The sequence below is a fragment of the Octodon degus genome, unplaced genomic scaffold, assembly GCF_000260255.1.
Source record: "Octodon degus isolate 3935 unplaced genomic scaffold, OctDeg1.0 scaffold00256, whole genome shotgun sequence".
In the NCBI taxonomy this organism is placed as follows: Eukaryota; Metazoa; Chordata; class Mammalia; order Rodentia; family Octodontidae; genus Octodon; species Octodon degus.
The window spans coordinates 2,151,928-2,169,046 of record NW_004524832.1 but is presented as its reverse complement, the minus strand read 5'-3'; the positions used below and the strand labels follow the sequence as shown (position 1 = coordinate 2,169,046).

Here is a 17,119-nt window from a genome sequence, read left to right as displayed (position 1 = left end):
TATATTTATACCATATATGTATATGTATGTATATAACAAAAACATGTCTTTTTTATCCATTCCTTGGTTGATGGTCATTTGGGATATTTCCAAGATTTAGCTATTACAAACTGTATTGTCTTGTTTTTGTTGTTCGTTTCTATTCTGAACTTTTATATATATTCTTTGAGAGGTTTTTAAACTACCAATATTTAAGGATGTTTAATGTACACTTTATAATTTTGTTAATTTATTTTCCTGCTTTGTGGTTTTTTAGAATAATTTTCCTCATTTGAAATTTCTGCTTTCAGTTTTTATTTTTAGTTAAATTAACTTTGTGTAGGTGCTGCCCATTAGTCACTGTATAGTGCTTTTAATTGTTGGGAATATATCACGAAGGAACTAGCTGGGTCGAATAAAACCTCTAGTCCTAGTTTTTTGAGGAATCTCCACGATGATTTCCACCGTGGTTGTACCAGTCTGTACTTCCATCAGCAGTGGAGAAAGGTTCATTTTTCCCCACATCCCCACTAGCATTCGTTATTGGTTGATTTATTGGTAATAACCATTCTTTCTAGGGTGAGATAGAATCTCAGTGTTGTTTTAATTTGCATCTCTCAAATTATTGGTGATATTGAACTTTTTTTCATATATTTATTTGATATTTGTACTTCTTTTGAGAAGTGTCTCTTCATTTCAAATGCCCGCTTTTGGATTGGGTCCTTAAATTTGTGTGTGGGGGGATCTATATGTTCTAGATATTAAGCCTAAGTCTGAAAAACAACTGGATAAGAATTTTCCCCACTCTGTGGATTGTCTTCTCACTCTCTTGGTGATTTCTTTTGCTGTGCAAAAGCTTTTTAATAAGATGTGATCCCATCTGTTGACTTTTTTTTTTTTTGGTAGTATTTCTGATGTAGTAGAGGTTTTGGTCATGAAGTCTTTTCCTACTAAGTTCTTTTTATATGGTTTGGTTTTAGAAAATCATATATTAATTAAAGCTTTGAGGCTTTTTTATATGATGCTAAAGATTAAGATTAGAATGCCAAAAATTCAATCTTTTGGTAAGGTAAATATTTAGAAATAAAATGTTAATACATATCATGAATTATTTATTAGACTTATTAAACTTATTACTTTATATTTTAATTGTAGTTCTCGAGTGGGAGAAACTGAAGAGCTCCCAGAAATCCGTGTGGATGCAGCATCTCCTGGACCCAGAGTAACTTTTAACATCCAGGATACAGTAAGAGAGACCATGTTGTTCCAAATATACATTATGAAATAGTTTTTACAGATTGAAAAGTTACAGTGCTATAAAATTTCAAGATACTACTGATTCTTGCCCACCCTGAGAGTGAGTACTGTAACACATTCATGACAGAGTCGTAATTCAGTCTCGCTGCCAAGCAGATTGAATGACTGTATTGGTAAAAGTGATTAGATTTGCTTGTACCACCAGTGGTTCAGGCCAATAGGAATGTGATACTGCCTGAAGTATTCTACATGACCTTCCAGTGGGTCACTGCTCTCATTCCATCAAGATCCATGTGCAGGAGTTAAGTTTTTTATATGCACAATGCCCTGTAACAGTTCTTAAGTAGAAAAGATTTCTTCTGAATAATGTTTCCTGCAAATGAGAATTCACATTAAACTGTATCTCTCACACAATTGTAAATGTAATAATTTATACTTATTTATGTATGTTAGTTTACAATGTATGTTGGGTAGTAGCAGAAGCCAAAGGAAGTTTAGTTACAAAGTTGTAGTCTAATGTCATAGCATGTCAGCATTTTTGTTAAAATGTTTTGGTTTTTTATATATTTGTTTACTTTTAAGCACTGTTTTTTTCAATTTTTCATGAGTTTCTTTATTTTCTTATTATTTTAATTAAGTGGAAAAATACAGTATTGGGAAGTACACCACAATCCAGCTGGCCTGGGGAAGGGTATTTTCAGGTACTTACAAAGAATAATAGAAATTTTGCTTAAAAGCTAATTAACCACCCTGAAAATCTGCTTTCACATCTTTCATTTCAAACTAAACTCAAACAAATCTCAGAATATTTCACATAAAGAATCAGATCGTGCAGATTCTTTTTCATCATGTATGTGTTACAAGCTTCATTATGCATATATTTTATTGGTATGCTTTTAAAACAAATAAGGTATAATTTATTTTTTTTAATTAAGACAAAGCAGTTTATCAAATCTACTGTACCAAATCATACAAAATGAATTGTTTCAAATCTTTTCAAAAGCACAATCTAGGGCCAGGGTGATAGCTCAGCAGCATAGCACATCCCTGGTAAGCATAAAGTCCTGAGTTTAATTCCTGGTACCCCCTCCCCCCCCCAAAAAAAGAAAACACAAAAAGTACAATCTTCATTGAGTAGATAAAAACAGACCACATCTACTTCACAATAAGAAGTTGATCATTGAATGTTATTTATCTTGTATTACTGTTATATAAAAATATTAAATGTGGCTGGGAGATAGCTCAGTTGTCTAAGCGTCTGCCTGGCAAACCCAAGGACCCAGGTTCAATCCCCAGTACCACAAGCCATGCTGGCCCCGGAACTCCAGGTGGGCTGTGCTGGCCACTGAACTGGGCATGATGGCACACACCTGTTATTCCAGCACTGGGGAGGCTGAAACAGGAGGATCATTATGAGTCTGAGCAGCATAGTGAGACCTTATACCAAATAAATAAATAAATACAAGATTTTAAAAAAATATATCAAATGGTTCTTTAAAATTATTCTGGTGTTCCAAATGTGAAAATCTCTGCTTAGGCAATCACAAGGACTGGGGTTCCATCCTCAGCATGCTGTGCCAGCCCCGCCCTGGGGTGTGCTGAGATAGCAATTGGGACTGTGTGTGGAGTGCATACCTTGTAATCCCAGCGCTAGGGAGGCTGAAAACAGGAGGATCACTATAAGTTCGGTCTATGTAGTGAGACCCTGTAGACCCGAACTAAAAATACATTAAAAAAAAAAGTGAAAATCTGTTGTCACTATAAATCACATTTTCATAAGCCAAAAGTTTTTTTTCTAAATGTTATAAAAGCAAAAATAAACCTTAAAGGGATTATAATTTTTTTCAAGTTACATTTAAAAATTGGCATTACATACTTCCAATATGTTTTGTTTCCTTTTCCTTATTTTCTTAAAGTCAAATCAAACTATATCCCATAATTACACAGAATTCATTCAAATTAGACTTTGTCATAGAACTATTAGATTAAAGCTTGAAGAATATTTTCTTCATTCTAAAACACAACAACAAAATATCTTGGAAGCAAATCATTTATGCAAATTGAATCAGTTCTACTAATTAGGTAATTTGGAGAGGGCAGTACTGGATATCAAACCCAAGGCTTTACACATGTTAGGCAAGCACTCGGTCACTGAGATAAATCCTCAGCTTCAATTAGGTGATTCTTAAAGATACTAATATTTGAAGTGATTCAGGTACTATTTTGAAATAATGGTGTTATAGCACCTGCCTGGCCAAGTACAAGGTCCTGAGTTCAATTCCCCCTACCAAAACAACCCCAAACAGCAGTGTATTTCGCTTTTAAAAAACGCTACATAGGGGCCAGGGAGATGGCTCAGTGGAATAAGCGCTTCCCTGGTAAGCGCAAGGGCCAGTTCAATCCTCAGTTCTCAAAAAAACACTACATAAAAATGATAATTAGAGAATAGGAAATTAGGTGCTAGATTTGCTAATGACAAATTAGAAAATAGATAATTAAATTGGTTACACTTAAATACTAAAAAACAAAGGATCAAAAAAAAAGATCCAGTTTTAAATTGTATCATCTTGCACATTACACTTTATGAAAGCTCATTACTAAATGATACTCAAGCAACTGAGATAAAAAATTAAAATTTAGTCATAGAAAGTTTCTGACCTACTTAAAAACCATGGTCTCATGGTTTAAAACCTGAGTTAAAGACATGTTGTTTATACAATTTACCAATAAATAATTTGGAAATTTTATTGTGTGCTTTTTTATTCAATTATCTGCACATCGCTTAGTCTGTGAGGAGCTCATTTTTTAAAGAGACACAAACCTCCTACAAACATCATGAGATAATTCACTCTGTACTGACACTGCATGTTCTTCCATCAATAATTGCTCTTGCCATTCTGATTTGTAACTGATCACATTTCCTTTGATTCTGCATATTTAACTTCTATTTAAAGAATGACAATGTATACTAATCAATACAATGTTGTATGTTCCTATTCAGTAAGATTTCACTCTGAGTTTGAAGTGTCAGTGGTGTGACTTTCTGTGGTTTGACCGTCTTGCTTCCTTCTTTGTGTGCCATTTCCTGTGTTGCTAAGTCTGATTTTTCTTTTTCAAAGTGAAAAAATTCAACTGAGAAAGCGTTAAGATATTAAAGTTACTTCTTTTTTTTAATTGGAAGGAAGTTGAAATATAAATCTCATTGTTGTGTTCTCCTTTTGCAACCAGTTTCCAGAGGAGACAGAACTGGACCTTTTGTCAGTAACTATTGAAGGTCCATGTCATTACTCATCAAATAGTGAAGGATCATGTTCTGTGTTCAGTTCTCCAAAAACTCCTGGAAGCTTTTCACCAAACATTCCTTTCCAACCTGAAGAAGGCAGGCGGGATGACAGTTTGTCTTCAACCAGTGAAGACTCCGAGAAGGATGAAAAGGATGAAGATCGTGAGAGGGAACGGTTTTATATTTACAGGAAACCCTCGTGAGTAGCCTGTTTATTTGAAGATTCTTTAGTATTTCAGAGTCTAAACTGAGCTTAAAGCTGTATCTAATTTATTGTTTTAAAAAATGTCTCTTAGTATGCCTTGCTTGAGTGAAAGAAACTAAGAGACATCTCCAGATTTACTGATATAATTTAGCTTTATATGGTATTATAATTTTTTTAATTCAAATAATTTAAAAACATTTTCTGTATTTCTCCAAGATAATCCTGGTTGTAAAAAATGGAAGTAAAGATGGATTTTAAGTTAACCAAAAAGACTGTATTCTTCCTGGCCTTAAAATGTAGCATATTGCAAGACCAAAAATAGTACAAGAAAAATAGTAAAAGTATTTAGTAGTGGATAAATGACTCTAACAAATGTTTGGAAAATGGAAATAAGATGTTATCAAAAAATAAAGAACATAGATGAAATCTTGCTCAGAATATGCCCTCAAGAAAACTTTAAAGGGGGCCAGCCAGATAACTCAGTGGTTTAAGTGCCTGCTTAGGCCAGCGCAGGGGCCAGGGTTCAATTCCCAGTGTGCCCTGCCAACCTTGCCCCCGCAGCATGCCGAGAGGGTGACTGAGACTGGGCATGGTGGAGAACTCCTGTAATTCCCGAGCTTGGGAGGCTGAAAACAGGAGAATCACTATAAGTCCCATCTGTGTAGTGAGACCCTGTAGCCCCTGTACTAAATACATGAAGAAAGGAAGGAAAGAAGGAAATTTTAAAGAAAAAGGAAACCTAAAAGGATCTTTAAAAGTAATCTACTTAAATGATCCCTTAAGTGATATTGTGACAATAAAAGATTCTGACTACGGTAATAATGGGAAGTTGGCTGGACATGGATTAATAATTGAAAATTAGTCTATAAGAAACTGTCCCCATCTTCAGTCTTCTTCATTTTGAGCTGTGAGGAGTTCCTCCTCCTTTTCTTAAACTGAAGCCACAAGTCCTGAATCTTTACAGTGGCATATTTTGATTCTTTCATTTCTTCTGGAATACATCCTCAAATAACCTTGTAAGAAATTTCATAATACAAAGCTACTTTCATTTTTTAATCTCCAAATTCATAGGAGAACCTATACTGTAACATCATGAAACTCAGTTGTATCCCAAATCTTCTGATCAAGGAGAGTATGGGGCCACAGAGGAATGTGATCGATAATGTAGAGTGTGCCTAAGGAGAGTCACATGGAGAGAAAAACATTCTCTCAGGCTTTCACAAAGAGCAAATTGGTCAAGCAATGGCCATGACTCATCCACATGGCTGACACTGACAAAGGATCTACAAAGTGCAGTACAGGGTTTCAGGATAAATCCTGAGGGGACTTGACTGATCTTATCAGATACAAAAGTTACATTTCTTGTTATATAGGTCTTGCTTTATCTTGGTCGTAACCATCCAGCAGAAAGGTAAAAAAAACAAGATGTAAGGGGTGAAGCCATGTTGGTGTGATGGGCTGTAAAGGGCTCAGGTCAACATCTTTTGACATTGCCAGTCCTGCAGATGACCCACTGCCATTATGGACTACTGGACTGTATTGGAATATTTTGCTGAATTCATGCACCTACAGTATTTAAATGACAATGGAATACCCTTCCTTGACAAAACTGAACAAAAAAGGGGATACAAATGAAGGACCATTTTGTATCTGTATATACAAAATAGGATAGATATACAGCTACTTTCTCTTAATCCAAGAGAAGAAAGATTTGTACTAATAGTGTTTGGACAGGATATCATGTCTGCATCTTATACTATAAATAACCACTATGAAGATAATATGTAATGTATTAATTATTGAAACTCTCTTACTAATTGATTTTGAAACTGTCTCATTGCTATTTGTTTCTCAATAAAATTATTTTTTTAAAAAATTAAAAAGGGGGTTACCAACCCCCCTAAAAAAATCTGCAAATTTACTGGTCTCACTTTGATTAAATATATAATTCTAGTCTAGTAATTATTTCTTCTAATAAAGACTATTGCATTAACTTCAAATATCAGTTATGCTGGTTATCTTTTTCAGTTCTGTAAACCTGACTTGCTTCTTTGGGGTATTCTGAATTTGTTCCTACCTAGGAATTTGTAGAGCTTTAAAAGTTATATTTGTGTTCTTTATGCCAACAAAGACATAACCCTAAATAGCAGTATGTTTAGGGTTATCCCTTTGTTGAACAATTTTTCTAGGAACTAAAATAACAGAAGTGTTTTATTTGGCTATATGAATGTTATTTTTTAAGTATTTGGATAAATTCCCATAGTTTCCTCTTTTTGATATTAATCCTAAAAGTGAGACATTTGCCCTCCTGGATAGATAATGTATAGTTCATTATTTTTCTCACATATTTTACATTCCTCTTTTTAAAAAAACATTAAGTCTTGTTTATTGAGATATAATTTACATTACCATAACCCTCTTTTCCAGATGTGGAATTTGAAACTTTTTCTAAAAAAGTTTTGGTGGGGCCAGGGAAATGGCTCAGTAGAATAAGCACTTCCCTGACAAGCACAAGGGTCTGAGTTCAATCTCTGGTTCTAAAAAAAAAAAAAAAAATTGGTAACAATACTTGGCATGGAAACTTCCTTTTTTCAGTTATTTCAGTGGATAATATAATATTATTGTACATGGACACAGTATTTTAGAGTAGATCATTAAAATTCATTCATCTTGCCTAGCTGGAATGTAATACCTATTTATTAGCAGCCTCCCATGGCAACAATATTTTTACTTGTTTGATTTTCACTATCTTAGTTATCCCATGTAAGTAGAATAATGTAGTATTTTCCATGACTGCCTTTTAAACCTTAGTATAATGTTCTCAGGCTCATTCATCTAAGTGTATGTTACATATTTTTTTCTCGTTAAAGGTTGAATATATTCCATTTAATGTATATAGGGGTTTTGGCCATTCATCTTTTGATAGATTAAATTTTCCCTATCTCATATGTCATGGAAAGTGGTGCAGTGAGTAAGGAAGTGCTGTTTTCAAGATCCTGGTTTCATTGAGTCCCCATAAGTGGGATTGCTGAGTTACATTGTAATTCTGTTTGCAGTTGTTTGAGGAACATCTATATTGTTTTCCTTAGTGACTGCACTGTTTTGGATTCCTACCAATAAAAGACATGGGTTTCAATTTCTGCACATCCTTGCCAATGCTTTTTAGAAAAATAACAGTAGATACTCACTGGGTGTGAATCAAATGTGATTCCATTAGACTTGGTTTGTATGAGCGAGTTGAATAATTTGTGGGAGTTTATATAGTGAAAAAATTTATTTGACTTCATTTTACTGCAAGATAATGATCAGTTGTTCCTTCTGTAGACATACATCTCGTAAAAAAGCAACAGGCTTTGCTGCTGTTCATCAGCTCTTTACAGAACGCTGGCCTACAACACCAGTCAACCGAAGTCTTACTGGCACAGCTACTGAGAGAAATATTGATTTTGAACTTGATATACGGGTTGAAATTGATAGTGGAAAATGTGTACTCCACCCAACCACCCTTCTACAAGAACACGATGATATAAGTTTGAGAAGGTAAATAATTTGTTGAAAAAGAATATGAGAGTTTCATGTTTCCATTTTTTTCTTCTATAGGAAGAACAGTTGAAGGGAGGCAGGGGAATGGGAAACAAGCAGCAAGCAATATCATGTACAGATACAAATGCTCTGTGATGAATGTTAACATTGTGTATATCTAAAATATACCCCAAAAAATAAATAAATAAAAATTAAAAAAATAAAATAAAATCTGGGACCAAGGAGATGGCTCAGTGGAATAAGTGCTTCCCAGGCAAGCACAAGGGCCTGAGTTCAATCCCCAGTTCTGCAAAAAATAAATAAATAAATAAATAAAAATAAAATATATCAAGAAAAATTTTAGAATTTACCTTTCAACTAACATAAATTTCTCAACTTCTACCCTGGTGCACATTTCTTTTTTAAATAATTTCTTGGTTATTAAGAATTTTAATGAGTTTATACTGAAATAAGAAAGATTGTAAAACAGGTGTAGAGACCTCATTAAACTAAAAGGATTTCCAGATGGAATTATAACTCACCACCTGTTTCTGTCATTAATTAAATAGCGATATAAACAGATTTAATATTAGAGCTTTTCCTTGAATTTTTTTTTTTCTTTCCTGATGAATGTAAGGAAAGTGTCCTGCTTACAGATAAATAGGAGACTAGAAATGTAGGTAAAGAATGGCAGAATGCTGGCAATTGTTAAAGCAGGGGAGCAATACATTATTATATACTGTTCTATCATTATATACTGTTCTATTTCCCTTTTATGTTTGAAGTCCCTCATAATAGAGTTTTTAAACTACAAAAGAAATAATGATACAGAGTTTCAAAACAGGATAATAAGAAATTAGTAATGGTTAATATACCACATATTGTCTTCAAAGTAGTTGCTCATTTTTAAATGATCTAGTAAAGCTTTTATATGATGAGACAAATAAAAAGATGAAAATTTTTTTAAATACCTTACAAATGTAATAGTAAACTTTTTTGTAAATGTAAACTATTTTTTAAACAATGATCATAAACGGTTGATAATTAGTTGGTGTTCTACCTATATAAAAGATAGTTTCATTTGGTGCAACCTAATATGTTCAGGTAAAACAGTTGGGACCTTAGGAAAGAATAAAGGTTGCTACCCTATGTGGTTACAGAACATCTAACATTAGCAGCACTTCTGCACAGCATTAATCAGCTAGAAACACTGATGAGCTTTTTTCAGTTTTTTAAATGAAGGGTTACATTCTGTTTATTGTATAAATTTGCTGATAAACAAGAAGAGGAAAGGTGACCTGAGGGAGAAAAAGGGAAGGTTGGAGGAAAAAGGAGTAGTTGGTCAAAATATGATATGTATATATGCCAGTTCTCAAAGATGAATGAGATCATATCATAACAACTATATGCTAATAAAGCATTTTTTCTTCATAGGAGTTATGATCGAAGTTCCAGAAGCTTAGATCAAGATTCTCCTTCAAAAAAGAAAAAATTCCAAACCAATTATGCTTCTACCACCCATTTAATGACTGGCAAAAAAGTGCCATCATCTCTACAGACAAAATCTAGTGACTTAGAAACAACAGTATTTTATATTCCTGGAGTTGATGTAAAGGTAAGAGCATAATTGTCTAGGATAAAAGATGAGAATATCAATAGTAGTGGTTTTTATTTCCTATTGTATATGTTTTTCTTTTGCTCCTTATACTCTTTATGAAACTTTCTGGGTTTTTTCTAAGTAGCCATGTTCTGAACATAATAAATATAAGTTGCCACTTCATTTATACAGGTTTTCCTATGAAATTTGGCAAAAGAAGTTAGATGTTTTATATGTGTGAATATAGATATTCACAACATACTTGTTAAAGGTGGCCTAGTGCAACTTCATTAAACAACTGTTTTTTAAATTCTAGAATTACAGAATCTTAGGCTAATAATAGTTGGAAAGAACTTTAAAGATTATCTGTAAGGACCTTGTTTAACTTTAAAAATGAGAATCTTACCAGGATCACAAGCCTAACTTGTAAAATTTACAGTTGAGTCTCCTGAACCAGTTTTCTTTCTAATACATTTTCTTCATTTCATGGTTTTTCCTCATTTGTATAATTTTAATTTTGAAAGTTTTTTTTTTTTTTAATACAGTTGCATTACAATTCTAAGACGCTAAAGACTGAGTCACCTAATGCTTCTAGAGGATCTTCTTTACCAAGAACACTTTCTAAAGAGTCCAAGCTGTATGGTATGAAAGATACTGCAACATCTCCTCCTTCTCCTCCTTTACCTTGCACTGTTCAGAGCAAGACTAACACCTTACTTCCTCCCCAACCCCCTCCTATTCCCTCAGGTACATAAGGAGAATATACTCTCTTCCTTTCTCATGTTTTTCTTAATATTTAGTATTCCTACTTGCTGTGTGGAGACTGTCAAATTTACATGTTAAAAAAAAAACAGAAATAGACTTACAGTAACTACTATACAAAACATATGGATATGTGGGCCATCTTTTTTGGCTGTTTCTCAAATTCTTGTTGCTTTACAATATCAGTTATTGTTTTTAATAAAATTCAGTTAATGTATATGAAGAAAAGGGTAGTTTTATCATGTAGTTCAAATTAAGGTTCTGTGATCACATAAAAATGTCAAACTTATACAATTAAGGCTGAATACATTGATTTTACTACATGTATTATTATTGCACAGATTACCTAAAAATTAGTATTTTTGTAACCTCAAACACAGTTTCTGTTGATCATATTACAAGAGTAGTTTGACTTGGTGAATCTAGCACATAATCTTTTACGAGGTTGTAGTCAAGACATTGTTTGGGTCTGCAATCACCACAATATGTGGGTAAGGCTGCAAAATCTACCATCAGGTCCTAGTTACATGGTGTGCTAATGAGGTTGGCCTTTCTGCTTGGATACTTGAGTGTTTTCATTGACATTTCATTTCATTGACGTTGATTTCCCTGAAAAAAAGCTATCCAAAACAGACCATAGCTAAGTATGAAGTATCTTTTATGGGTTAGCTTCAAAAGTCACATACCATCCTTTGTAAAATGACTTATTGATCGTACAGGTCACTGAGGGAAGGAAGTAGAATATGAAAACATCAGTCACTGTAAGCCATCTTAGAATCTGGTAATTACCCAGAACATGAATGGTACCTTACATGCATGGAAGAATTTCTGTGAAAGGGAATATATGTAGACAAGAGTTGAGAATTTGCACTTGAGAGACAGAGTTTGATATATGAACTCTTTAAAAGACAGTGAAGAATCATAGCAATGATATTTTTATGCCATTTTCAATCATTATGGCACCTAAAGTGCATGGCAGACAGTAGTGTCCTATTTTATAAAGGAGGAAAGTTAAGAATCATATAATTTAATAATCTTTCCTGGATATCAGCAACTAATAGGTATTTTGAATTAGAAACCTAAGCCAAACTTACCTAAGTGTCAGGTATTTCTATTCATTTACTAAAGTGGAATATTTACTTGGGAACAATGAAAAAAATGGCATCCTATGTAGCAAATTATAAATATGTACAGGACAGCCTCAAAACAATAGTATTTTCTTCATTTATCATTAAATATTGGTCAAGATTCTCTGTATCATTTTAAATGAGAACTAATAGGAGAGATTTAGAAGTTTAAAGTTGAAAATTTGAGTCAAAATTTGTAACCTAGAGCAAGTAAGAATAACCGTTGTATTATATACATCATTTAGCATCTTTTCTAACCGTAATTCATCATTTCTAGCAACCTGCATCTCTTGTTCTCTTTTAAGTCTTAAATATAAGGTGCCTCACATGATTAATCTGTCATGTCATTCTAATGTTTCACAAAATTATCTTATGCTTTATTAGAACTATTTATTAAATTCCATTAAATGTACCCTACATTTGTAAATGTTCTAGCCAAAGGAAAAGGAAGTGGAGGAGTAAAAACAGCCAAGCTGTATGCCTGGGTAGCACTTCAGTCATTGCCAGAAGAAATGGTTATTAGTCCCTGTCTGTTAGATTTTCTGGAAAAGGCTCTGGAAACTATTCCAATTACACCAATTGAAAGGAATTACACAGGTAAGCATTGTCCTTATATACTTATTTCCTCATTGTATGTATTATGTATTTATGGTCCTGTTACTTGGAAGAATTTCATCATTATATGGTGGTATTTCAATTCAGGAACTCAATTCTCTCCACAATTCTGGTTGCATACCGAATTGGACAGGAAGTAAATCAAATTTCCCCTAAAAGGTCCACAATGAACATAAACATTGAATTTGATTCTGGTTGCAACTTGGTTTGCAACCAGAGTCATGGAAAGAATCATTTGTGACCCAAAGTACCACTATATATAAAATTTTTTTAAAAACCAGTTGCAGAGCTGAAAAAGAACCTGAGAAATCACCTTATTCTCATTTTACAAATGAAAAAACTAAATCCTGGTGAGATTGTGTATATGATTTCCTCATCTCCAACTAGTTCATTTCAAAGTTAACACTCTTAGGTCTTACATTAGTGTGTATCTTGCACTAGAATCTCTTGACAGCAAGGGCACAATCACTCATTTCTTTGTGCAGTGACTAGCAGCCGGTGAATTGGAGACTTGGAAAATGAGTAAGATCTCTGAGTAGGGAAAGGTGGGCAGTGGGGAAAGAGCTACAGAAGCAAGATTTTCATACCTTTCATCTCAGTAGTAGTACAAGATGAGGATCTTTTAATGAACAGTTTACTATTAACTTAATAATAATAACAAATATTTTAACAGCTATCAGCTCACAAGATGAGGATATGGGACATTTTGACATACCAGATCCTATGGAAGAATCGACAACATCATTAGTATCATCTTCAACATCTGCTTACTCTTCCTTCCCTGTAGATGTTGTGGTTTATGTGCGGGTTCAGGTGATATACTTTATATTCATTTTTGCAACAGAATGTTTTTGTTGAGTTTATCTGAACATCTCAATGTTATTTCCCTTTAAAATTTTCTTAGACATGGTTGCTGTACCTTTAGTGCGTTGCCTAACTCTGGGAAGTACACGTAAACTTTTACACCTTATCTTTCCTTTATTTCTGAAAAGTTTCACAGATCTTGGGTTTTCAAAATTTAGATCTCATCCTTTTGAGGCAAAATAAAAATGTATGTCTTTTCCTGATGAGAGCCTTAATTCTCACATTATGCTTCTTGCTCTGTAGCTGTGAAGGGTAAGTGAGTGGTGCAGTCACAGTAGCAACTTTGTTAGAATGCCTGGTGGAAGTCCTGTCATTTAATGTATTCTTCTTAGGTGCAGTCCTCTCGACAGGCCTTGGGATCCTATGTTGGCATATGATTGAGTCCATATGTTAAAGAAGATTTGAAAACTACCTATTTTCAAAGTTCAAGATTAGTTTACCTTCAGTGATCAGTCTCAAAAAGTAAATGATCAGTCTCAAGAATATAAAGTGTAGGATGCCAAATAGCTCAGTGGATTAAAGCGCCTACAAGCAGGAGCAGGGCCTGGGGGTTCAATTCCCAGGTCTGCCCTGCCAGTCCTGCTCCCAGGGTGCTTTGAGATGACTGGGCATGGTGGTGCACACCTGTAATCCCAGCTCTTAGGAGGCTGTAAACAGGCAGATCATTATAAGTCTGATCTAGTAGTGAGACCCTAAACACCCTGTAGACCCTTCCCTAAAAAATAAAAAATAAAAAAAAATCTGTTCCAACTATTTTTATAATATCAATTTGACCAAAAGACCTTTAGTTTGACACTCTTTAGTTTTGCTCAAATTTTTTGAAACTCTAACAAAAAATGTAATGATAAGGATTGAGATTGTTTTTGTAATCATGTTTTATAATTTTAATGTGAGATTATTTTCATTAAGACTGTATTATGAACTAGTTTTACAAGGAGTATATAAAATGTTAAGGTTTTGTCCAAACTACCTAAATGTAAATAATGCTCAGAAATGGCTTCTCAAATATATGTATATAATTTTTTTTTAATTTATTTGATACAGGGTCTCATTATGCAGCTTAGACTCATAGTGATCCTCCTGTTTTCAGCCTCCCCAGTTGCTAGGATTACAGGCCTGTGTCACCATGCCCAGTCTCAATGTCCCAATCATAGCACCCAGCAACAGGGCCAGCACAGCATGTGGTGCCCGGGATCAAACCCAGTCCCCACACTTGCCTAAGCAGGCGCTTAGTTCACTGAGCTATCTCGCTAACCCTTCTTTTTTTTAAAAATGTATTTAGTACAATATCTACAGGGTCTCACTATGTAGATCGAACTCACAGTGATTCCCCTGTTTTCAGCCTCCCAAGCATTGAGATTACAGGCGTGCACCCCCATACCCAGTCTCAATCGCAGTCTCAGTGCACCCAGGGGCAGGGCCAGCATGGCATACAGGGGATCAAACCCCAGCTGCTGTACTCTGCCTAAGAAGGCTCTTTATTTTATTTTTTTAAACGTACAAAATTGTATATATATTTATATAATGACATGACATCTGTGTACAACATGGCTGGGACAGTTGAGGAAACTATACAGTGATCAGCATTTTCCCCTTCTCACATGGACTTTAGATTAAGGATGACAGCATGAAGGAGTGGAGCAAGAAACACAAAAAATTATACACAATTACAAGTGACAGTCAAGGAATTTGAGGGAGGGAGCCCAGGAATCGTGCTCTCTTGTTCCTTCCTCACCAACCTTTTCTTATCCAATCTGAACGACAGCGCAAAAGCTGAAGTCAGGACACACACACACCTTGCTCCCCCACTCTCACCTGCCAGCAACAAGCTGGCCAGTCATCAGCATTTGTGAGCTGGAAAGGCAAGAGGATTACAGAATCTTGCTTTCTTTCACAGTTACTTCTCACCCTTGCCCTGTTTATCACAACTAGAAGGAAATAATCCTAAGATTCAGGCCAAACTAGCATAACCGGACTGCAGATACCAGCCATCACAACCCCTTTCTTCCACCTGACTGACCTTATCACATAAAAGCTAGGTTACCAAGCTCTAGGAAGGCTGCTCAACTAAGGGTTTAGTGCTGCTACAGGGGTGTGCAGCAGGTTCTTAGGACACGACCTACCTTGGAGGAAGCAGGGGGAAATGGCTAAGCAGGCTCTTTAGTCCGCTGAGCTATCTGGCCAGCCCTGACCCTACTTTTCTAAATATGACAACATTTTGTTACTGTATATTGGTTATATATCACACTTCTGTTGGAAAAAGCTACCATATTAAGCATAGTCCTTTTAAGTACCAAGTGAATAAACACATATTTGGTATCCGTGGACTGAAATGAAAATGAAGTGTAACTCTTGGAATTCACCATGAAATGTTTTAGCCATACAATTCACAGAAGCCATTTTTTTCGACTTTTTATTCCTTTTAGCCCTCACAGATCAAATTTAGCTGTTTACCAGTGTCAAGAGTAGAATGTATGCTAAAACTCCCATCCTTGGACTTGGTGTTTTCTTCAAACCGAGGAGAGCTGGAGACATTAGGGACAACGTATCCTGCAGAAACTTTATCTCCAGGAGGTAACACTTCTCAGAGTGGAACAAAGACCTCTTCTAGTAAAACCGGAATGCCAGGTATGGAACATTGTTTTATTTCTCTAGGAAGCCAAATATGATTTTTAAATAAATATCCTAGTAGTAACTAATTTGGATTCTTAAAATGAATTTGCAAGGAAACAAGAATGAGAATATTTATGGGGAAAAATCTGTACTACAATATAATTTTGAATATCTTTTATGTGTTACTAGAATTTTGAGCACTTTTCACTTTTTATCTGAAGACCAACTAGGTATCATTTTGTTTCGGTTTGAATGTGTACACAAGTGCTTATATAACTAGTGAATGATCAGTATGTTTGAATACTTTTGAGTGTTCATTTTATGTTTCTGATTTTATATATAAGAAGAGTGTTACAAATGGAAAATAAGAAACAGAAAAGGTTAATCACAGCATCAAAATTTTATAAAGTACCACATTCTTTAAATGATTAGTTTTTGTCGCCTCATGTTTGTTTCATGAACATTTATATTTATAAAATACACTATTGACAGTTTCCTGATGGAATAGACATTCCTCACTAACAGCTCAGTGCCACTTCTCTAAAAATCATATCATGAAAACATATGTAAAGGATGCTGTTTAAATACACTACACATATGCTGTAACCCCTCTCCTCAAAAAAATGTAGATTTAAAATGTTAAGAGTGCTAAGGTTAAGAAAGCCTGAATTAAATTTTTTTAAATCCTTAAGTCCAGATTTGAGAGAGGCATTAGGGCAGTGGAGTGGGAAACAGCTTTCTTATTTGGAAAAATGCACCTACGATTTGAGCAGTGTTCTTAGATTCTGAACATTACCCAAATACTCTAACAAATATCAACAGGAAAAACTAATTTGTTTATATTTAAATGAAATACTGGGGAAATGGTTAACACGTATTTATTTTGCTCTATGAATCTTCGACGTTTTCACAATACAGTATAGGAAAACTAATACAATGTAGGAAAATCGAAAGGTTAAGTTTTTAGAAATAAAGCTTTTGCCAGGGATATAGCTCAGCATCACAAGCATCTATCTGGCAAGCTCAAGGTCTTGAGTTAATTCCTGGTACCAAAATAAATAAATAAGCAAGCTAGCTAGCTAGCTAGCTTTTGCTGATGTGACCACCACTTAACTCCAAAATAATTGCTGCTGGGGTTGAGTAATAATTAATAAGTCAATAAAAGGTTATAATGACATTGGGTTTTAAAATCATATTTTCTGATAATAAATTATTACAAAAATACAGAAAATAAGTATGCTAAATAAAGATAAGAAATACTATCCTTTCATGAGAGATGGCCAGTATTATCTACT

The 17,119-nt window shown here is 34.4% G+C and overlaps 1 protein-coding gene across 1 annotated transcript in view; it reads left to right on the top strand.

Moving 5' to 3' along the window:
• The window catches only part of Kiaa1109 (KIAA1109 ortholog), a 231,795-nt gene that overhangs the window by 192,174 nt on the left and 22,502 nt on the right, over positions 1–17,119 (top strand). Inside the window, exons 64-71 of the mRNA XM_004646167.2 lie at positions 1,135–1,225; positions 4,465–4,718; positions 8,049–8,264; positions 9,681–9,861; positions 10,389–10,590; positions 12,168–12,329; positions 13,021–13,160; positions 15,638–15,839. Coding sequence (XP_004646224.1) covers positions 1,135–1,225; positions 4,465–4,718; positions 8,049–8,264; positions 9,681–9,861; positions 10,389–10,590; positions 12,168–12,329; positions 13,021–13,160; positions 15,638–15,839 — 1,448 coding nt within the window. The remainder of the gene's footprint in view (positions 1–1,134; positions 1,226–4,464; positions 4,719–8,048; positions 8,265–9,680; positions 9,862–10,388; positions 10,591–12,167; positions 12,330–13,020; positions 13,161–15,637; positions 15,840–17,119) is intronic.